Source organism: Sarcophilus harrisii, chromosome 1 (assembly GCF_902635505.1).
Source record: "Sarcophilus harrisii chromosome 1, mSarHar1.11, whole genome shotgun sequence".
Lineage (NCBI taxonomy): Eukaryota > Metazoa > Chordata > Mammalia > Dasyuromorphia > Dasyuridae > Sarcophilus > Sarcophilus harrisii.
In genome coordinates this window covers 332,287,943-332,312,709 of record NC_045426.1, presented here as the reverse complement: position 1 = coordinate 332,312,709, position 24,767 = coordinate 332,287,943, and the positions used below count along the sequence as shown (strand labels likewise).

The following is a 24,767-nucleotide window of genomic DNA, read 5'->3' as shown; positions in this document are numbered from 1 at the left end:
TTTATTTTACCTTAGACTTTTTCCCCCAATTCCTTTTATTTCAGGAGGAGCTAATTTCCCTGTATCTTTGGGCCAGCAGCACTTTGGGGTATCTTCTGTTTATTTCAAGCCTTAAAATGTTCTGTGGCTAAACTGGGTTGGGAACTATTGGTCTAACTTTGGTAACAAGCTATCAAAAAAGCACATCAGCCCCCAGCCCATGATTTTTACTGAAACTTGGTGAATGAGCATATGACACAGTTAACGAAAGCGAAAAAGTTTTGAAATACTACCCTTTGTCAATCTGAAAATAATCTATGGAGAAGCCAAACAGCTAAGGAGTCTTAAGTTAGAATTTTTTTCTTACGAATTGAAATTCTAAAAAAAAAAAAAAATCCTAAAAGTAGTTAGTATGATGTGATGCTTATGAAAAAGAATAGTAGCTAAAGGAGAAATTTACATGGGAAATAACCTGAGTTAAATCTAGATAGATTTATGATCAAGATTGGGAATTTTTTGCTTAAGATGCTGAGTCCAAAGTATTTTTTATTGGAACAAACAATTCTCCTCCCATCCTGTTTGAAAACATGTAGTTTCGTTTCCCTTTCTTGACAGCTGTGCTCCTCCAAAAAGGTTGCACCCTGAAATTCCACATTTGTATTTTTATTGATGCATTTTTGTTAGGAAAGATTTTTTCCACTGGAGTGAATTTACTAAAAATTTAAAATCCTACGTATTTGTATGTGTAAATCTAGTCGCCAGTTCATTTTTGCTTTCATATGTAAGTCAGCAACTTTTCTTAGGTTGAAATCTTAGTTCTGAGAAGTTCTGAAAGGAAAAAAAATTTGATGTGACTAACTTTGAAGTCTTTCATTTGAAGTCTTGTACTTTTTTCATTTGAAGGAATATAATAGAGGAAAGCCTTATAGTTAACAGTTGGTGATACACTAATTTGTTTTCTCTAATAGAAATTTCTGTATAAAATGACTTATTTCAATGATAGTACACTTAAATCCATATTACATTAACTAGGATTTGTGCTAAGCTGGCCACTCTGATTAAGTAAAAATAGTTGTTGGGATCATACTGTTAGAAAACATAGATTTGTCATAAGGTTATATTAATGTTTTTTTATAAAGCCTAAAATTACCCTTTGAGGAGTCAGTTTCACCTAAGATTATATCTGCTCCAAGTTGCTTGCATTAATTCCCTCTAAATGAAGACCAGACAGTGATATTTATTGAACTCTTGCTCCTTTGGCAGTAACCATACTATAATTCACAATTCATAATTTGTCCTGGAAAAAAATTTCTTTTACTCTATAGCCAAACAGATGGTGCAGTCAAGGTAAAAGGAGACATTCAATTCACTTCAATGCTCATGTATCATACTACCATAATGGTGGATTACAGTGTGAATCTGAATAATCTGTGAGTTTTGTGTAAATCTAAATCTGACTTAATATTACCTTCCTTTAATTGAATTTCTTTTGTGTACAGACATGAATTGACATTTTTGTTTTTTCTTGTTTTCACCAGTGTTTTGCTTGCTTACATTAAACAAATTGTTTTAATTTCTCAATGCTTTAGTATGTCCATCTGTAACAAGGAAAAAAAATGGCCCTCGTCTCTGCTCTATTTGAGTTGTGGTAATAACTGTCCTGGGTGGAAACAAATGTTAAGTGGTTTGGGGGGAATTTTAAGAGCATGGAGGAGGCAAGAGCAAGAAACATCCCATTGGACCCTGGAAGATATCCATCCGGCAGGGGAAAAGTCTACAGCTCTCACCAAAAAATTATGCAAGGCCAAAGGGGCCTGGATTTATACAGCTGGGAAGGATCTTAGAGAGCTTTCATTCCAGGTTCCTCATTTTTGAGATAAGTAGACTGAGGACCAGATATGAAGTGATTTGGTTGTTAATAGCACTTCCAATAGAACTTATAGATTCCTTCACTGGATTTCTTTGAGTTTATTTGGATTCTTGGCTTTTAGGACCCTAATAAGGCAGCAATTAGGAATGGGTAAAATGCCAGCTTGTCTTGTACTTAATTTAGGGTTGGCTGTTGCTAGAGATGGTGATAAAGGGGGCTAGAAGGGAGGGATGGATGGGTAAAAAATAATGGGACAAACCTGATTTAGACCTGGGTGAGCAAAAGAGATTTTTTTTTGCCTGAAGTAGACCTCTCTATGAAATATTCCTTTAGTAAATGCCTTGTATTAATTTTACTCTTTCTAGAAAGATTAGAAACCAGCATTTTTTTTTTTTTTTTTTTTTTTAACAAATAACATTTTTTTTCTCAAAGAAACATTTCACCAGTGGATGGCAGCATGAATCCAAATGGGTTTCTCAGTAGCCCAAGGTGTTATTAGGCTTGGAACTCTTATAAATGTTGATCCTGGCAGAGGCAACTTTAAGGAAATTTGGGTTTACCAAACATACCTTAGGGATCAATGTTTTTTTTTTTTTCTTTTTAAGAGTTACTCACTTTATAAAAAGAATCAGTAAAGTGTTCCTTTAAATAGCAAGCTTCCCTCAAAGGGTATTAAAAGTAAGATTCTGTTTACTTAAATTCATGTTTACACTCAACTTTTCAGGAACTAGCCTGTTTTGGTAAAGCAAAGTTCATTTAGATTGAAGCACAGTCTACTTGTGTGGGACTTCTGTTTTAACAAGTTTTGGGCACTTTTAGAAACTTTAGTAGGTAACTTTTTGCATGCTGTCAGGATACTGTTCAGAAAATTAGTGTTTTGCATATATTGGACTACTTGCTATCTAGTAGAAGGGGGTGGGAGAAGAGGAAAAAATGGAACACAAGGTTTTGTAAGGGATAATGTTGCAGAATTATTTATGCATATGTTTTGAAAAATAAAAAAGTTTTAATTAAAAAAAGGAAAATTAATATTTTGGTAACCACCATATAATGTTTGGGTAGTTAGCCCCTTCCCTTTCTTGATAGATGGCTGGTATCTTACTGAGATGAGTTTGGATATTGTTTAAAGGTCAAAGGAATAGTTAATACAGGTGTGCCACTTTTAAATCTACATACTCATTTCTTCCCAGGTCATGAAAATAACACCTGACTTAAGAGATGCTTCTTTGGAGAAGTAGACCAGGCCATTGATCATCATCTAAATAGATGATTTCTGTGTTTGACATGACATGTAAAGGTCAAATTCCTTTCCTATGGAACCTCACATGTTTCCGGATGCCGGCTCTAATTCAGTTGGCAAGCAGGTCTCCGAACTGTCAGATCTGACAGCTTGGTTCTCCAAGTTTGGGAGGTGAAGTTATTTAGAGATTCTTGAGTAATCGGAAAGGGAAAAAAAAATTAAAGAGTTGTCCAAAATATGAAAAAGAAAATTGTACTCAGGCTAATGGGCTTAAATTGATTTTTGTAATAGCAAAGACATTTTCTTTTTTGAAACTGATAATTTCCTCTCATCTAGTAAGGGTGATAGAGTGATTGGAGGAAAGGCAGAAGTGAAATTCATTTTAAAATAAACACACAACTTTTGCACCTAATATGTAATAGTGTTGCTGAGTTGGCACTAATGTAGAACCTTCCACAATCCTGTCTGCACTTTAGACTAAGAGCTATTGAACAGTGTTATTAACACTGTATATTAACAGTGTTAAGATTTTTGCATCATTCATTAGGAAAATTGATCTATAATTTTCTTTCTCTGTTTTGACCTACCTGGTTTAGGTACAGAAATAGGATTAAAAAACCCCCAAAACACCCTACATTTGAACCATGGTCAAATTTAGTAGGTTTCTTTTGGAAGAAATTTTAATTTTTAATTAAACTTTAATTACTGTATACTTGTTAATTACAATAATTAAGGCTTTTCCTTTACTTTTCATAATCACCTAGCTAAGCCACTAGATCACAGGGAAGCAGCTGTGATGTAGGTATGTGTATAGCTGCAGTCTAGGGATGTGATTTCCCCACATCCTCAGGATGAACCCTTTTGAACATGAATGGGAGGAAGCTGACATGCTATCAGAAAGCACTTGATGTTCTTTAATTTTAATAAAAGACATTCTGGGATGCAAGCTTTTTAGTTTGTTCCTTTAAAAAAAAAAAAGGAACTATATCCATTAAAATGAATTATGTATGTTTTTGGACATTGGATTTTATTTTGCTTGCTGGTCAGACTTGAACCTTTAAGGCACTTTTCAATTGTTCTCTTTGCTTTCTGTCCAAGAAAGGCCAACTTCTTTTAGATTTTAATTACAAGACTTCATCTAGGCCTTAGGATCTCTCAGAAAGTTAAGAATTTAAGATAACATTTTTATTTTTTATTTTTTTAAAGGCTTTGGAGGAGAAACTGTACTCTCAACTAGTAAAGATTTACTGTTTAATAGTCTCCACAGGCAGAAATCTGCCTTGATAATAATTCTGTGACAAATTAAGATCACAGATGTACTCTTATCACCACAATCTAGTCCTGAGCTAATGTATGTACAATTCTTATAGAGCAATTTTAGTTTTTGGTTTTGTTTTGTTTTTTTTTTTCCCCCTGGTTGGATGTATTTGGTAGATTCAGATTTACCTAATGATAATGAGTAGAGGTGAATTTTTTTATAAAACATCATTGTTCTTCTGTTAGAGAATTTAGAATCCTCTTAGTCAAACAACAATTTTCATTGAGGACTTTATGAAAGGTAATATGTAGGTATATTGGATGGAGGGTAGCTAGGTTGCATAGGGGATGGTGGTCTCTAATGGTCTAGCCTTGGTCAGGAGGCTCTGAGTTCAAATCCAGCCTTAGACATTGTATGACACTGGGCAAATCACTTAACTCTTTGTGCCTTCCCTTCTGTAAAATAAGCTGAAGAAAAAAAATGGCAAATCACTTGAGTTTCTTTGTCAAGAAAACCCCAAATGGGATCGGGGAAAGACTGAAACAGATGAACAAAAAAATTAACAATAGTGCTGGATGGAAAGACTCTGCCCTCAAGAAGCTTACACTAGAGTTAAAATCACCAAAAAATAACTACCAAGCCGTGATTCAGACTCTACAAACTAATCATAAATATTGTCTGATGCTTTATAGTGAAACACTGAGGATTCAAACTGAAATAACTACAAATATGAGCTACTAAGTGCCAAATGGGTGATAACTTGACTTAAGGCAACTAGCATTTATTAAACATTTAATATGTTCAAAGCACTATTCTATTGCACATGTTTAATTTATATCAAATGCTTGCTGTCTTGGGGGGGGGTGAAGGGAGAAAGGGAGAAATATTTGATACACAAGTTTTGCAGAAGTGACTGTTGCAATCTTTGAGTGTATTTGGGAAAAATAAAATACTATTTTAAAAAAAGAATTATTCTAATAATTGGAGATAAAAGGCAAAAAAGAAAGCTCCTGACTTCAAAGAGCTTACATTCCAAAGGAAAAAAACAATATATAAAAAGGAGCCAACAAGGGTTTTTCATGGGGTTGGGGATAGTGGTGACTAAAGTCTTAAGAATAAAGAATGTTTTTTCTGGGCCTTAAAACTTCTGGGAAAAACTCATCAGTGGAAGAAGGCCCCAGAGACAGAGGGAGAAGGCAGCTGCAACATTAAGAAATTCAGAGGAGAGAAAGACCCTTTTTGTATGGAAGTTTGGTCCTTGGTACAGCATATTCATGAAATTGAGATTCTGCCAGGTAGATACTTGATCAATTTTCAGAGGTCCTTTTAAATGTATTAATTGTGTGGACTTTCAAAACGCAGTATGATAGTACTTAAAAAAAATGAAAAAGTTACTGATCAGATCTATGTACATATATGTATTTCTTATATATATATATGTATATACATAAATATAATTTTCCCCCAATAAAAATGACATTGTTACTGATTAGATGTATATTATATACATATATATAATTTTTCCTCAATAAAAAATGACATGAAATTATTGATCATATATATATTATAAACATATATTTTCCCCAATAAAAATGACATATGAAGTTATTTATCAGATGTGTATTATATACATAGATGTATGATTTTTCTCCCCAGTAAAAAATGACATGAAGTTACGGATCACATGTATATATAGATACATATATATATATATATATATATACATATTTTTATATATATATACACACATATATATGTGTACATTTGCATTATTTTCCCTCCCAATCTGAAACCTACAGGAGCTCTGCTTGAGGTCAGAAAGTCTTAATTGGTCTTTTGGACTTTATGCAGAGGCTTGGTAATCCTGGTGACAGTATGTTGCTGACTAAATTTATTTGGTACATGAATCTAAGTGCTTTGAACTTTGATGGTGCTAATTCTCCTCGAGTAGGACTTTTGAGTGAAGGTAAACCCTAAGTCAGCTATGTTTATTCACTTGTTTGTCCTGTTTTGCAGTTAGTAAATTCTGGGGAATTGATACTTTCATTTTTTAATCCCACTCATATTTTATATTCTCTGATTATTACTCCACTGTATAAAAGTTATGCGACCTCACTGGAGGAGGGAGGATTTCTGAGCCATTCTAGACCAGGAGTAGTGTTTCTTTAGGGATCTTAGCTAGAGCCTGTAAGAGAGATTGTGCTTGGTTAAAGTTACATCTGTTAAATGGTGATAATTGCCCTCAGATGTTCCCAGTGCCCTCACTAGATGGTTGTGAAGATAATTGAAGATGATGGCTCAGGAAAGAGCTGTGTAAGTGATAAAATGTTATATGTCCATAAAACAGAATAAATAGAAAGTAGAAATATTGGTATTTACACTTGTGTAATCACTTAGCAGGATTCTGTTTCGGTATTTATTGTAGCTTGTAATTCCCTCCTCCCCCCGACTCTTAAAACAATCATAAATTCAAATTTGAAGAATAGATGGTTCAGTTGATAGCTAGAACATTTAGCCCAACCAATTCACTTTACATATGAGGAAACTGAGACTGGGGAGGTGTTTTGCCCAGGATCATGCAGGAAGTTAGACTCACACGTTAGATTTGAATCCAGATCATGTATCATTGATTTAGAGCCAGAAGTCCCCCAGTTTATAGAATGGGAAACAGAAACTAAGTGATTTGAATTAGATCATAAAGCAAATAAATGTCAGGCAGCATCTCAAGATCCACTGTACTATATTATATTCTGCTTTACACAGTTTGTGACCTATCATTTTCTATTTTTCTTTAAAGCTGTTTTTTACTTTTAACTAACAAAATATTTTATTTGCAAAAATTCTAGTGCATGTGGTCCTTTTCTATAAAGTAAATTTGGAATCTTAAAAATACTAACAAATACAACAGCTTTCTAAAACAGCCTGTAGTGTCAATAATTTGTTTTTAAAGTTTTTAAAGTTTCAAGTTAAGGAGCATATGCAAGTGTGTTCTGATGAAATGAACATGAGATTTGAAATCTGAAGTCCTTGGGTCAGGTTCATGCTTCCATATTTATTAGTTTTGGGCAAGTTGCAACATAGTAGAGCATGGGTTTCTTTTTTTCTTTTCTTTTCTTTCTTTCTTTTTTTTTTTTTAATTTAATAGCCTTTTATTTACAGGTTATATGTATAGGTAACTTTACAGCATTGACAATTGTCAAACCTCTTGTTCCAATTTTTCCCCTCTTTCCCCCACCCCCTCCCTCAGATGGCAGGATGACCGGTAGATGTTAAATATATTAAAATATAAATTAGATACACAATAAGTATACATGACCAAACCGTTATTTTGCTGTACAAAAAGAATCAGATTCTGAAATATTGTACAATTAGCCTGTGAAGGAAATCAAAAATGCAGGTGGGCAAAAATATAGGGATTGGGAATTCAATGTAATGGTTTTTAGTCATCTCCCAGAGTTCTTTCTCTGGGCATAGCTGGATCAGTTCATTACTGCTCCATTGGAACTGATTTGGTTGATCTCATTGCTGAGGATGGCCACGTTCATCAGAACTGATCATCAGATAGTATTGTTGTTGAAGTATATAATGATCTCCTGGTCCTGCCCATTTCACTCAGCATCAGCTCATGTAAGTCTCTCCAGGCCTTTCTGAAATCATCCTGCTGGTCATTTCTTACAGAACAATAATATTCCATAACCTTCATATACCATGACTTATTCAGTCATCCTCCAACTGATGGGCATCCACTCAGTTTCCAGTTTCTGGCCACTACAAACAGGGCTGCCACAAACATTCGTGCACATACAGGTCCCTTTCCCTTCTTTAAGATCTCTTTGGATATAAGCCCAGTAGTAACACTGCTGGATCAAAGGGTATGCAGAGTTTGATAACTTTTTGAGCATAGTTCCAAATAGAGCATGAGTTTCTTATAAAAATGCTTGCATCTTAACCATATCAAAGGATGGCTGTGAGGAAACATTTTAGCATTTGTGTTTCTTTTTATGTAAGGTGAAAGGGCGTTATTACTAGGTAACCTCTAAGGTGGTTTCTAGTCCTAAGACTTTATACTGATATTTGCTAAGTCTTTAGAACTATCCAGTCAGGTAGCCAATAAAGTGATTCATTCTGGTTATCATAAAAAGTGGCTGAACTATAGAGAGAGGGACAGCATGCCCCATAATCTTTTTTGTAACCATGTTTACCGGCAGGCACCTATTTTTGATGATGGTGAAATTCATCACTTGATTGATTGCATATCTGGTAAATGTCAGCATATAATGTGGGCTAACAGCTATTTCTGAAAGAGACTGTCTTCTGTTCATTTGCTCATTGGTTGAGACCAGGGAAGGAAGCTGCAAAGTGATGAATTTGTCCAACAGACTTGAAAGAATACAAGTTGGTGAATATAGAGACAATTGTATGCAGATGTTGGCTTAATTTAATTCAGTTCTAATTCTGAGCTTGCAGGACTAAAGTTTAAAGCTCCTCTCTAGTGAGAGCTGTGTAACATCTGGGGGTGAGCACTTAGTGACATTGTTTCCCTTAATTTGTGTTAAATAGAGGTTTTGTTGCCTTGTCTCTGACAAATTATAAATTCCCCCCATTGATTTCAGGAAGAATGTTGTGCTGAAAGGAAGGAAAGAAAGAATATAGTAACTTGAGGGTAGTTGGTATGTATATGATGGGGGTAGGGAAGGGAGAAATCTTTTCATTTTTATTGTTAGAGCTTCATGGGAAAGCCTCAGCATATTTGTAGCTAAGGAAAAGAGGTTAATGGATTAAAAAAAATGGAGATTTAACAGAAGTGAGAGTGAGAAATATAGAAGTGAGTTAAGAGAGAATAGGAAAGATAAAATTGCTAAGTCCAAGTATTAAAGTTAATCTTAGAAGTGGAGGCTTATCCCAGTTTTTGAGGTAGAAAAGAAAAAGGAATGAACAGGGACAGATTCAGAGATTGTTTGAGATAGAGACAAAGCTTTAGTGGTGGTGTATTGAGATGGAGAGGGGAAGAGAAAAGGGAAAAGGGCAAAAAGAAAAGTAGAGGTTTGAAGGCATGGGAGGGGGTCACCATAAATTTAGGTGATGGCTACCTTCTTGGTAATCTGCTGAGCCTGACGGAGATCTGGTTAGACTAGGTTCTTGAATGTAAAAGGTTTGGAAAGATGAATTAACAGTAGATAAGTGAAAGGATATTCAGGCATCTGTGAAGGTATAGTTAAAAGTTAAATAATATATTCTTGGACTATTCAGTACTTAGGATTTCTCCAAGAATATTTGGTAAGAGCATGCCCATATTTTATGGGTTGTATGCAGCCAAAGTAGAAAGGGTATGTGTAGAAGAACTGATGGACTGCAGCAATTGGAAGGGTAGGATTAAAAAATAACATGGTAAGAGTTAAAGGATAGATTTAGCAGGTTTGATGTAGGGGTGAAAGGAACCATAAGCTTTAAATTTTGGGTCTGAAGCAGATCCATACCCAAAGTATGGTTGTTGGTTGGATATCTCGTTGAGTGAAGATCCATGTATTTAGAGCTGAGAATATTGAAGAACCAAAATTAATGACAAGGAAAGTGATGGCAACAAAAACTGTTTTTAGCATGGTGAAAGTTGATAAATAATTTTGCTCTGTAAAGAAAATATGATTTAATATGAAAAGTTTCTAAATGGTTATGAATAGTCTGAAATTATCAATGGGGAAAGGAAAAGATTCTGCCATCTTTTTTTTTCTGAAAAGTATTGGTTTTCCTTGAGTGGATTTAGAGAAATCATTGGGGGAAAATCCACATTTCATTTCAGGTGAGCAAGTGAATGAAGGGGGAAATCTGTGGAAACCAGGGCAAGGAATATAGAAAAATTTGGTTGGCAAAGGAAACAGTGGGCATGAAGAGGAGGAGTGGGATTGAATCCAGGTAGTTTGAGAGTCTAGGAGGAAGGAGTAGGAGGGTTTTTTTATAGGAAGACTTATGGAATGAAGGTTGGGAAGTAATAAAAGTATATGCTAATGAGGGGGAATGCTGGGTAGTCAGTTTTGTTTTTAAAGGTTTTAGAGGACTGTCCAGCTCCAATACTTCTTTTCTCTAATCTTAAATTTGCTTTAGGGAGCTAGTTTGAGGCAAAGAAACATGGAGAGGTCTTTTTTTTTATAACTTAAAAAATGCAGTGTGAAAAATTTACCTTGATGATAATCCCATCTTTTGGGGAAAAAGGTATCCAGGGTATTTTATGACTGGATGCAGTACAAAAGTCCTTTACGATTTTAGTATAATTCAATTTGACTGGAAGGGCTGTCTTTAAAGGAAATGTGTAGTCATCAGAAGTCTGTCTAAAATGCCATCAGGACTCTCATCTTATATCAAAAAGGGGAAAAAAAATCCAAGGGTTTTCATGGAAAGAAAAAAAAATCATGGAAAGCTTGCCTATGTGTCTGGAGCTTGTAGGGAAGCTGGTGACTTTGACAGCCTTTTCCACATCCCTCCGATGCAAGCATCTTGTTTGGCTTGGGGTAAAGTTCGATGTTTTTCCTTGAAAAATAATGTTGAAACAGTGATTTCTTATTTAGAGGAAAGGCTCTTCCCTCCAATCCATTCCCTCCCCCCATAGTTAAAAGCAAATAGTTGTATTGTTTGCTCAGGGCTTCTTTTGAAGGTTATTCTGTGTTTGTTCAGTGAGGATCCAGAAGTGCCATGTGTGAATGGACTGTCAGTAAAGTTTTTAGTTTCTCCACAGTTCTGCAGCTGTCAAAATAGAGTTCTTTCTTTGCGATTGATCAGTTTTCAGAACTCTGAATGCCTATAGTTTCTAAAGCTACTATAAAACTAATTGAAAACCTAAGAATAAACTCATTATTGTTAGACATGGTGAAGGAAAACATTTTTAGGAAGTGAATTTCTCATCTTTAGTTGTCAAAATGTCAGAGGTGTGAACAATAGTAACGCTAAAATAATAGATAGTATTTATATAGCATTTTACAAATAACCTCATTTTATCCTCCCAATTGCCCTAAATGGTAGGTGCTATTGTTGGATCCATCATAGTAAAAAGAGAATCGTAGAAGCCAGAAGTGGCTGCACTGGATTACTCCTTGTAAGTTTCTAAGGTAGAATTTGAATTCTTCCTGATTCTAAGAAGGCCTTCAGGACTTTTCCTGATTATGCTGCAAGCTTGATGGATAGAACCCTGGGCCTGAAATTAGGAACAACTGAATTCAAATCCTATCTCATACACTTACTAAGTATGTGACTCTGGGCAGGTCACTTAAACCTGTTTGCCTCTGTTTCCTCATCTGTAAATTAGGAATAAAAATAGCACTTACTTTCCAAGATCAAATGAGGTAACATTTGTCAAATGCTGTGCAAACCTTAAAGAACTATATAAATGCTAGCTATTATTATTAATTATTGTCATTAAATGCATTTTATAGTATCATGATATAGTGGGAAGAACATTAAATCTATAGAGTTCAAGAGACATCTGGCTTTGAATTCTGCTTCTGGTGCTTATTAACTCTGTAACCACTGGGAATTACTTAATTTTTTTGTTCCTGAGGGTATAGATCTCTATTTAATGAGAATAATAAAACATGAAGTATCTACTTTACTGAGTTATTATAAAATTCAGATGAAACATTTCATGTTAGATGCCTTGCAAGGTAGCTTAGTGCCTCACGTACTTTATTGAAGAAATCATCTCTTACCTTTTCTTAGCCTCTCTTTCTTCATCTATAAAAGGGGACAAAATATTAGCATCTACCTTATAGAGTTAGTAGAGGTATCAAATAATATTATATAATGCTTGTATAAAACATCCACATATTCACAAATATGCAATACATGCATATGTATATGTTCATATAAATATAGATATGTGTATTTTTGTTTTTGAATATTTGGATACATATGTGTATGTTTATATATAAATATGTTGAATATAATATCACATTATATGTGAATATGAATATAATAAACATATTTGGATACATTTTTATATGTATGTGTATATATATATTCATGTGTAATATTTTATATTTGTCAATTCGGGTGGAGTGTACATTTAATTGTATAATATGGTCAAGGACCACCGTTATTTATTATCCATTCCTCTGGTGCTCTATCCACTGCACCACCTAACTGCCCCTTGGGAAGTCACTTTTACATTTGGTCAGCGAGCTGAACGTGTTCTGTTATTTTGTATCTCACTTGAGGCATAGGTGGACGATGGTCAGTTGGACTGCCACAATATTATCACTTGAAGATAGTTTTTAATGAACCTATGCTTTTCCTACAAAACAAAGCCTTTGAGTATCACTTTTCTTCTAGTAATAGTTATATAGTCTGAGTTGTAAAATACTAATTTCCAAAAAAGTAAAAATGAGTTTCATCCAAAAGGCAACTGAAAGGAGCATGGTGGATGTTCTCTGCAAAGAATGGTGTAAGAGAAAGCAGTCTAAAGGCAATAGGATAGTATTTGGAGGTGGAGTTACCTGTGTGACCTTGAACCCATAACTTATTTACTGTGACTCCTTTGTGATACCCATTCTAAATCTATGGTCCTGTGATACTATGTGAGAAAGATGGGATTGGAAAAAAAAAGTGGCACTAGTTATGTGGCGAAAGTGAGGGGCAGATCCAAGCAATGTCCCTTAGACCTGCACACTTTGGATGGTGTCCCTCCCCATCTTGAAGATTTAAGAGAGGACATGGACAGAACTTTGCTAGAATAAAAAAGCATGGGAAAGAAATCTTTTTTGCTTGAGGCTGAACACAAATTTCAATATCAAAGATATGTATGTATCTTTGTGTGTATCTATCTATCTATCTAATAGATATATCTATTGTAGCATAGATTAGATATACATATGTGTAAAATGTATTTATAGACACACATTATATGCTATATATATGTGTATAAAAATATACGTGTGTAAAATCTATATATATTATATATATATAATATGATTTTACATTATATGCTATATATATGTGTATAAAAATATACGTGTGTAAAATCTATATATATTATATATATATATATATAATATGATTTTTGCATGATATATACTTTTTTCTCTTCTAAATTTAGAATTTTAAAACTTGAGTTTTTTTTGCATGATTACAATTTAATATGGTTATGTTGTATACTGAATGTGGCAAGATCTAGGGATCAGAGGCCCATTTTCCTACTGCTGGCCTATGTCACCAATACCATTGTCACAGGATTTATGGAATGATTGGGAAAGGGGCCAGGAGGAGGCTGACCCAAAGTGAATAGATCAAAGCAGAAAAGGAAATATAGGGTTAGAAAGATTAAGAGAGGTTTGATAAGCAGCATTTTAATGGAAGATAAGAATTATATTACCAACTACTCTAGAGTAGGGCAGTGATAAACTGAGATTTGATCTGAACTAAGCTGATGAATCAGAGGAAGAGAAAAAAATTGCAGGATGAGTCAAGAAACCCTCCCACTGTGGAAAAACCCTCAAAGAAGCAATATTTTACAGTGAAGTTATGGGTGGGGCGGGCCTTCTTATAATAGAGCATATTTGGCAATCAATCATAAAGCTGGGAAAATAACTTCTTCCGATGTATTACAGCCACTGACAAGCTGATCCAGATTCAAAATTAACTTCCAAAGAATATCCATAATGTATAAATGAGAGAATAGCCATTTTTTCCATGGTAAAGAATAAAATTCTTAGAGATTTATTTAAAAGGCTTTTTCTTCTTTCTTATACACGAATGCTCACATGGACCCATCTAGAATAGACACATTTACCTTCTCTAGAATCAATCAGTGAATCAACAAGCATTTATTAAGTGCCTACTATATGGCAAGCACTGTGTAAGGCACAAGGGATGGAAATTTTTAGTTATAGGGAAAAGAGATCAGAAGGATGCTCATGGTAAAGAAGTGTGATGAAAATCACAACTGTAGAATATGTGAGAGCTGAGCAGAAAATCCAGCCTTCTTATAATATTTGCAATAATTGGTCTTCTATGAAATATTTGAAGCTTTTCAGTAGTGGATGGCTCACTATTTTGCAGAGGAAGTCCTTTCTTTTTTCTTTTTTTTTCCTCTTTCTCTTTATACTTAGGAAGTTTTTTCTTACACAGAATTAAAAATCTACTCCATCTAACTTCCCTTGGTTGATTCTAGTTTTGCCCTTTGGAACAAAATAAAACCAGCCTAATCCCCTTTCCACTAGATAGCTCTTCAGATATTGGAAGACAGATATGTTGTCTCCAAGCCTTGTTATCTCCAGGCGGGAGACCTTTATTTAATCCTGATCTGGCAGGTTTCCATTCTCCTTACCCATTCTGTTTTTGTTGTCTTCTGGATTTAACCCATCATTTAGTGTATTGAGAGCTTTGGAATCTTAATTCAGTGGACTTTGTGGCATCTGAACAATCTGCCTTCATATAAGTCATGAATAAAAATTTAAAATAAAACAAGGCCCAGAAAAAGCCAGGTAGAACTAGATACTTCCAGTCACATTTCTATTGATTCATTCATCAAGACCTTTTGGGCCCATTCGTTCAATCACTCCTGAACATCACCCATCTTATCACTGAATATCACTCCATTTTGTTTAGAAGGTTGCTGTTAGATTTTTTTCAGATGTCTTATAGAAATCTACACCTGACCATCATTCCCCTGAACTAATTCATTCATAATGATCATTGATGCCCTTCTTAAGCATTTGCAAACTAGCCTTTTAACAATTAGTTCTAAAATAGTCATATGCTTCCCTTTCCCTATGAATTTTTTCTGACATCACTGACAGAATGGAAGTAATCTAAACCCACTTTCTGGTACTCAACATTAGTTAGTTTATATCTTTGCCAAAAAACAAACAAACCCCAAAAGCAAACCAAATCAAAAAAATAAGGCAGAAAAACCCTACTACAGCCTTTATAAGGTCATGAAGATGTGACTGAAAAAAACGATGAAACAACAATAATGATATAAATTCAACTCTCATTTCAAACTCCCTGTTAATAATTTTTATTCTGTACTTCCTTGCCTGAAGCTGAACTTTCTTGCTAGAGAAAACAATAAAATGAAAATTGACTAGTTCTATCTTTTTGGTTCCCATCTCCTGCCTACATCCTCACATCCTTACCCCCACCCCCCAGTATATTCTCTATTGTAGATCTTCCTTCTGATTCCTTGTGCATTAAGCAGCAGCCTTGGTGCATTCAGAGCTTTGGTGCTTCTGATGCTATTCTTAAACAGACCTAACCTTTTAGGTCTATATAATAGTACAGGAGTTATTAATAAGTAATGTCTACATTTCTATTGGTTTGCTCAGAGGAAATCTCTTTGACAGTTATCTTAAAACTCTTGAGTGAAATGTAAACTTCCCCCCTTGGACAATGCCAACAAATGTTGGAATGATCATTCTGGTTTTAGCTTTTCTTCATTCCAAACTGGGAATGGGGTTGGGGAAGCATTTTCCTAAAGATCACAGGAAGGAAAGGGAAGTGGAAAGGAATGGCATTTATGTAATAATATATAAAGAATCGGGCAGACCAATATAAACTCTTAGACAGGAGTCTGAGCTATAGCTCAGAGAAAGGTAACAAAAAAAACTTATATATGGTTCATTGAGACTTTACAATTAAAGCTCTGCTTTCAAGTTATTGTCTGGCAAATATTTGGTCCAGCTGCTGGGGATTGCAAAAGGCTGACTCCTCCCGGGATCTCAGATCCCAGGAGTTTTGGTCCGGCTTCATTATCTCTTCACGTGCTTACATTTTCTTAGCTTAGTAATGTGAGAGCTGACTATTGGGCACCATTGGCTAAGGAAGGGAGTAGATATTGTTTCTTTATATACAACTAGCCTTGTTTTTCTGAAAATACTTTAACCTAATTTTCAGTGTTCCAGTTTCTCTTGTATTATGATACTCCTTTATGGCTTTTTGCCTTTATCTATTTTGTGATAATCCTATGTGGTTTATTATTGTATTGTGATACCCTTATGGCTTTTTTCTTTAAGCAGAAGGAAAATAATTGCTTCTTTCCTCTTATCTTCCCCCTCTCCTTTCCCCTCTCTTTTCTCTTCTCTTCTTCTCATTCTTAGTTTTAATGAAAAAAAAGTTTAAGGTGATGACTCAAAAAAATTTTTTTCCCAGTATCTTAAAACAAAACCCAACCTAGTATCTAAACCTGGAAAGCATCTTATATTTTTGGCACCAAAGTAGAACTTGTATATATTAGTATACAATATACTCTTATATTGGGGGACATGAACATTTCTTAAAAGTTAATTCTTTTATATAAATTTTAAGATGTCTTATATTTCTGAAAAGAAATTTGACCCAGAATATATCTAAATCCATGTAATAATGGATGATTTTTATAATGAGTTTCCATCATATTCATATTCATTACAATTTAAAAATACATTTTGATTGGACTTTTTTTTTTTTAAAACCGAGTTTTGGGCAAACACTTTACTTGATTTACATTGTAGAAGGAAATGAATGAATGGAAATTATCTGATGAATTTTTATGTTAGAAATCATAGGATCATACATTTTGAAAACTTGAAGATACAGTGTTCTTTAGACCTAATTTTTTTTATTAAAGAGATGAGGAAACAGACCTGAGAGCATAAACTCTCCAAAGTTATATAGATAGTAAAGCTAAGTGAAACTGATTTAAAAATCCTGTTGATTCAAATGATCTCTCTCTCATGTGTGTGTATATAATAATTTATATATAGTGTGAAAACAATTTCTATGCATTCTCTTGTGCGAGTACAACAACCCTCTGATTTGTTCAGAAAAATGATTTGTCCACAGCCACTCAGCTACTGAATTTTGGTTCATTGTTTGTTTCAATTTCTGTCTGCTAGTTTTTTGAAGGCAGGAAGGTTGGCCTGTATTGTATTTTAACACACTATTTGGCATACAATAAGCACTTAATAAGTGCTTGTTGACTATCAGAGGTGGAATCTGAACTCAAATCTTCTTTACTCTAAGTACTCTATCCACTCTGTCATGTAGTCTCTTCCCACACTTAGCTCCTTTTTTTTTTTTTTTTGGTTAAAAACTATTTAGACTTTTGCTTTACTGTTGGTTTAGTGTCTAGAGGACATATTTCTTGTTTTTGCTGTTTGCTTCAAGCTGTGTTAGAAACACAAAATTCTTATTCTTTTTAAAATATGAATTCTTAACCTGGTGTTCTTAGATGGATTTCTGAGCATCCATGGATTTTTGAAAACTATTTTATGACTAAATCAATTATTCTTTTTAGGCCCATAGTTTTCACCACATTGCCAAAGGGAAGGTGTGCCCATGACACAAGAGGTTGAAATCTTTTTTAAAATCAGCCTGGTCCATTGCACAATGGAAAAAGGGTAATAGAAGCTAAAGCACAAAGCACCATCTTTTCCCCTTTCCTTGGGTTATTTGGATGTCAGCAATTAGATTGGAAAAAATAGAACCAGGGTTACCATTAACTTTCTTCCCTATAGGCCTCTTCCCAGAAGTCTGAGAGACTTTTTGGATTCCTTTGCATGAGTGTTAATTAAACCTGTGCAAAACTACCTTACTATGTTGAGTCTTTCCCAATAAAGAAAAACAGCACTTTCCAATAATTAACTGGAATTGGTACGTAAAGGTGGAATTGAGTTACCAGCCTTGGGAATGTTGGGAAAAGTGACATACAGTACAAGTTTTTTTTTTTTTTTTCCCCCTTCTGTTTGTTTATTTGTTCATTTGCTCCCATGGAAAACTGATGTGGAAATCCCCCATTGGCCTTCAGCCCTTGTGTTGCCAGCCCTTCTCTTTATAGAGTTTTCCTTTGCACTGATTTGCTACCTTGTAGAATGGTGTGAGAGACCATGTCCAATAGATGAGGATGGGGGGGGGGGGAGTTACTAACTTCTCAGGCAAGTCTCTGAGCTCCAGGTCAGGGCTTTGAGTCCTATATGTTCTGACCTTATCTTCTCAGCGGAAACGGAGCATTAGTTTTTCTGCGTAAGAAAGTGGGATATGGAGAGGAAAGGGGCTGCTAGTGATTAGACAACTGGCAATCCTCTTTAATCCTTCAAGGATTGCTGATTCCATCAAATAGTGTCTTTGTTTCTGAAGGTAGTCATTTCAGATTGCTGTGGTTAAATATTCTGTCACTAGGTGGCCATACTTCAGGGATGCACCTATTTAGATTTGGCCCCAGATGGCAAACCCAACCATTCTCAAAGCCTATTTTGATCAAGATTTTGTGTTTTATTGACATAACTTTTATGAATCCAAGATCGCCTTTTAGCCAGAGAAAAGCATCAGAATGGGACTTTGTGGGGGCATTACTACTTAATTTTAGAAAGACACCAATTTTTTCTCACCAGATTTACCATGTCATCCCCTTGCTGTCCTTCCCCAAAGCACATAATAAGAGCTTAATAAACTTTCTGTGTTTGTCTCTTCATCTATCTGGCAATCTATTTCCTCTGGGAGAATGAGATTCATATTTACATATTTGGGATTCTCTCAAGGGGCCACAATTCTTGGGCCTTATCTTAGGTTTTTTGTTTTGTTTTGCTTTGTTTTCCCTTTCTCTGTCCTAGCATGCATATTAGAAATCTGAGACCCAGTTGGATGCAGTATATAAGACAGTATCTAGAACCAGAGATTAGAAAATAGTATCCAAAGACTATAATGATTTTTTTTTTAAATCAGAAGATGCATCATTAAAATGCTGTCTTCCAGTTAGGGAGATTTAAAAACCAGCTGAAAATGCATCATAAATTTAGAGTATTTGTACCAAATGTTACTTTCGGTACCTAGCATTATTTCACTCCTTAAAAGTCCCTCATTTGTATCTAAAAATGGCTTATCACTTAGTAGAATCTGACTCATCTGCCTGCATTATAGTATTCTTTGTACAAAGCCTGTCTTCTCTGCCTCAAAGGAGTATTTTGGGCCTCAATGTTCCTTATAGAACTTCATATGGTGAGACTTGAGACCACTTAGCTTTTTGACTCTTTCTAACAATGAAATATAATCTGATTATAATTAGCTTTTCCTTTCTTTTCCATTTTCCTAAGATTCTACTGCCTTTTTTGAAATTAGCTGAGTGAGTAATTTGAAAAAAAGAAACAGATTCTAATAAAATGCAACATACAGCAATACATATGAGAGCTACAAAGACATCTGGGAAGGGATCTGTGCAAAAATGCTGCACAAAGGGAAAAACCAGAAGAATGGAGCACACATTATAATCGTATAAGAGGACAAAGGAATGAGAAGGAACAATAATCTTGACAAGGACCTAGAGAGAATGACTGAGAAATTATGATATCTTATATGTGGAAATTAATTAAAAATCTTTGATTATACTTTTGATTTGGGAACTCTCCTAGTGTGAAAATTCCTTTCAGCACATAGCTGTAACTGTTCTATAGCTCACGGTCTTAATGAGTTACCTGGACAGTAAGAGGCTGAAAGATTTGGTTACCCCAGGGTCACCGAGATACGACTTCTTTCTACAACTCAGGTCAGAGGTCTTTAGAGTTTAACTCAAAGGTTCCAATCTCCTCATTTCACAAATTAGGAAACTGAGGTTCAGGGATTTGGTGGAATTGGCAAAGGCTGCATTGCTACTAAGTTGAAGAGGGCAGGTGTGAACCTAGCTAGGTCTTCTGATTCCAGAGTGCAGGTTCTTTTTCTCTCTTGAGCAAGTTGCGTGGATTGCATGGATATTAAATTCTAAATAAACTGTTTAATTTGAGGGAAAAAGTAAAAGTAGTTTTTCCACATTTGTACATCTCAGGGTTGTGTTTAATGTTGTGGACTGTCTCTCTGAATAAGGTAGTGAACAATAATTCCGGGAACTTCTTTTATCTTAGAAATCATATTCCTGTTGGCCCTGCCTACCACATTCCGGTTTTCTTTCCCTTCTTTTCCCCTTTTCCTTTTTTCTTTCCTTCTTTGTGATTTCTTGAGATCTCCCATGAGAACCAATTTAGAGCTTTTTCTTCTTGAGTTAATCACATGCAGAGTTGAGTGGGGCACTAAGAAATGAATTGACTGTATGAATGACTCTTTATCCATTATAACATATGTTCATTTTACCCAAGGTTGATTGTGTGTAGTCCTAAACTCTAATATGTTTTCAATGATTATTTTTCATTTAAAGCTGAGAAATCCCTTTTTAGTTATTTTTATTATTTTTCATTATCTCTATAATTTTATTATTATTATTACATCTAAAAACCACTTAATATTACTAGGACTAGTATTATCTCAACATTGAATCATCATATTTTTTGTCCAGATAGTGATTATTGAAGATTGAAGGTTCCTGGCTATTTAAATAGGTATCTCAACTAAGATTGCGGAGTTGGAAGTGTCTGGGGGAAAAAACTGAGGAAACAGACTTCATTTGTGTGCAGGTTTGCTAAAATGACTTACTGCACTCTTTTTTTATCTTCCAGTTAATGACCAGCCACAGTGTCCCTGCCCAGCGCTACCTCTGCTCCCTCCACTATCTGCCTGGCTGAAGGGAGCTGTGGGTGTATGCTGAGGAAAGATGGCTTTTTGGTCTCAGCTGGGACTACTGCTTTGGAAGAACTTTACTTTTCGAAGAAGACAAACAGTAAGTGTCTATTTTCTCTTTTGGGGTTCCTCCCTCAATATGTCTCCCGAAAAGAGACATAAGTTTATAGAAATACAGAATCATAGATTAAGAGCCAGTTGGAATTTTTGAGGCAATCTAATTTAACCCCCTTATTTTCTCATTTTCAACTTATTTTGTAAATAAGAAAACAAGGCCAGAATCGTTATGTAATATGCCTAAGGTGGTCACATAGCTAGAAAGTAACAGAATATATATTAGTTTATTTTATTTTTCCTATTTATTTTTTGGGGTAATTGAGGTGAGTTCCCTGAGTAATCACTGATATGTCTCTTCTTGTTGGTCAGTAGAGCAAGAGACTCCACAATGAGGGAACCTATGTGGGTACGGAAATTGAGATGAGTTTGCCACAGGGGATGGGTACTCCACAAGTTTTGAGACTGGCCATTGCTGGCGCATACATTTCCATACTAGTAATTGGATATTTCTAGGCCAGCTGTGTTTTTTAATTCTCTTTGCTCCTGAGTGCTAGCTAAGACTGTAAGACAGTTCTTTGGGACATTAGTATACAGCAGTTTCTGCTGTTGCTTCTAAAGTATCAAGGGGCTTTGGAAGAGGCATTAAGTGCCAATCTTCTCATTTTAAGGGTGAGGAAAAAGTGAGTTCCAAGGAGAGTCAGTGATATGGTTTCTTGTAGTAGCAAAGGGAGATTAAAACTTAGGTCTGTTATTTCACTTTCCTGCTTTTTTTTCCTTGACTCAGTAAATAATACTGATAGGATTTGGACCCACACCCTCATAGTCCAATTGCACATCTTTTTGCACTTACAAACTTGGTGAAAAACTTTTAAAGGCTCATGATAAAGCTCTCTATAATCTGGTTCTTACCCTAATTTTTCAGAGGAATTTCTCACACCAGTCTATATAAACTCTTTACTTCATACCAGCTTATCTACTTACTTATTGTTTCTCAAATACCTCTGTTTATATCTTTCTTTTTTTCCTATCCATTTAATGTTTATTCTTCCTTGGAGATCCAGGTCAGATTTTACCTCCTGGGTGTAGCTTTATTCAATTCATGTCTCCTTAGCTAAATTGGAAAGTCCATGAGAGCAAGGATCAAGTCTTTTATCTCTTTCTCACTTTACCTCTTAGAACAATGCCCTGTAGATTCTAGGTGCTTTGTAAATATATGTTGAGGACAGCTAGGGGATATAGTGAATAGAGCACCAGTCCTTAGAGTCAAGGAAATCAGACTGTATCCTGTCTAACATACTTACTCTGTATGTGACCCTGGATCAATATTATTTAACCTCAATGAATTTTAGTTTCCTACTCTGCAAAATGAAGGGATTGAGCTTCATGGTCTATAAGGGTCCTGTTAGATCTAAATGTGTGATGCTATGCTGTATTTTGGAATCTAGAACCAGTTTTTTAATATAATATAATTTTAATATAACCAGGTTATATTACATCTATATATGGGTTATATGATATCCTAATCAATGTAATAGATAGAAAAGTTTCAATAAAATAACAGTATCTAGTATTTATGTGCACTTCAAGATTTGCAGATGAAGGGCGCCTTATGTTCCTAAGTGCAAGGATTGTTTTATTTTCATATTTATATCTTCAGTCTTAGTATAGGTCCTAGGACCTTGTAGGCACTTAATAAATGCTTATTGATTTGATTGAAGGGAATTAACTGAGATTTCAGTCCTATGTTTTTATTATATCTTATGATGCATAGAATACTGGTTTTAGAGTCAGAAATATCTGGGTTCTAATTGAGTGAGAAATGCTTAAACGCAAGTCTCTAAAAACTCCCTAAAAACTTATCTTAAATTATCAGCAGATTGGCAATCTTATTGGTAGAGGGACTTTTTATAACTGATTTTATCAGTTAATATAAAAGCCTAGTATCCCAAGATCGGCTAAAAAGATCTTATTAACATACAGTTTATTGACTAGTCATTAAACTCCAGTGACTCCCTGTCACCTCAAGGATCAAAGATAAAATCCTCTAAATAGATAAAATAGATAATAAATAGATAAAAAAGCCCTTCTTAACCTGCCTCCTCCTCTGCCTTTCCAGTTTTTATATCTTGCTCTCCTGCTCACTCTGTACCCTTCAGTACATTGACACTGGCCTCCATTCTGATATTCAAACAAGACATTCAATCTTTCACCTGTGGCCATTTTCACTGGCTTTCCCCCATGCCTGGAATTCCCTTCCTTATCATCTCTACCTCCCAGCTTCTCTGACTTTTTTTCAAATTTTACCTTAAATCCTAGAAGCTTTTCCTGATTCCTCTTGTTCAATTGTAATTCATCCTCTATCTATTACACTTGTACATGGCTGTTGGCTTGCTGTCCCCTCTATATGGAGTGTCTTTTACCCTTTTTGGGGGTATCCTCACTGCTCAGCACAGTGCTTGGCGTATGATAGGCACTTCATAAATATTTATTGACTCACTGTTCACCTAGTGCACATGGAGCATGTCAAGTTGTCCTTGGACTGAAAGTGGTTAGCTTCTTGCCCTCATAAATGCTAGCAGTGACTGATGGCCTCTTGCCTCTTGAACGCAGAAAGGAAGAAAGGACAATTGGCTTGTATTTCTGGAATATGTCTTCTGGGGGAATCTCAGCTGTTTCATTAGCTCACCCGTCCAAGGCCGGCTGCCTATTTGTAGTTGGCCCTTTCAGACAGAGGGTTTGTAATTGTTTTAATGGCTCATTAGTTACTTTTCAGTGAAGGTCTCTGTAGGAAGACTTTAATTACTTTTTTCTGCTTTCTTCCCCAAGGCTTAGTAACCTGCTAATAATGATTACTATATGAGCGGTGGTGCCAGGAGAAGGATATTCAATTAAAGAGCTCTAAGTAGTGTGCCAGCCGTGCCATTTTTGCTTCCTTTGTAGGCATTTGGAACTAGAAGGCACCTTCAGGATCTTCATTGGATAGAGAAACTGGGACCCTGGAAAGGGGATGCTTGCCCAAAGTGGCCTAGATAATTATAGTATCAGAGCTGGAATTTGAACTTCAAGGTTTTGAATCTAAATCATAATCTTTTTGGTTTCATCAAAGTCAAGTTTATTGGTCAGGAATGGGTTTCTTGGGAATGTAACTGTTCCTTTTGAGCCTTACAGGGGGGGTCATTAGTGAGTAGAGATTTCAGTTTTTTGCCCTCCTTTTAACCTTCTTGTAATTATTTATTTTATTAAAGCTTTTTGTTTTCAAAATATATGCATGGATATTTTTTCAATAGTGACCCTTGCAAAACTTTGTGTTTCAAATTTCCCCTTCTTTCCCCCCATCCTCTCCCCTAGATGGCAAGTAATCCTATATATGTTTTTTTTTAATCCCCTTTTAAGGAAAGGCAGTGCATTGCAATTACAATTGTGAAATTTGGGTGCAAAGCTCAGTTTGGGTTCAGAGTAAATTGCTCATATGTGTGGGTGTTAGCTATTTAACATAGATATGGCTTTTAGAGTGGTCAGATCTGCTTTCTGCTTCTAGGTGGTAGAAAGGGGAGAGATTTGAGGAATAAATATATTTTTAATTGGTGTGGGATGGGATTTGAGAAGCAGTGTGGCTTTATTATAGAAAGTTCTGGACCGGTGTTAGCAAAGCCCTAGATTCAGATCCTAAGTGATGATTATTAGCTGTGCAGCAAGTGGTTTAATTTCTGAGTTGCAGTTTCCCCATCATTGAAGTTGGATTAAGGGATAGGATCTGGGACTGAACCTGTGATTTCAAAGGGGCCATAGTACTAGTTCTGTAGCTTTATATTCTTAAAAATTATTGAAGATCCCAAAAAGCTTTTGTTTATGTGGATTCTATT

At 35.2% G+C, this 24,767-nt stretch overlaps 1 protein-coding gene across 2 annotated transcripts in view; it reads left to right on the top strand.

Annotated features, from left to right (window-relative positions):
• ABCA1 (ATP binding cassette subfamily A member 1) overlaps nt 1–24,767 on the top strand; it is a 147,501-nt gene that overhangs the window by 6,116 nt on the left and 116,618 nt on the right. For both annotated transcript variants that reach the window (XM_031945565.1, XM_012543118.3), the window contains exon 2: nt 20,787–20,947. In XM_031945565.1, coding sequence (XP_031801425.1) covers nt 20,882–20,947 — 66 coding nt within the window. In that variant the 5' untranslated portion in view covers nt 20,787–20,881. The remainder of the gene's footprint in view (nt 1–20,786; nt 20,948–24,767) is intronic.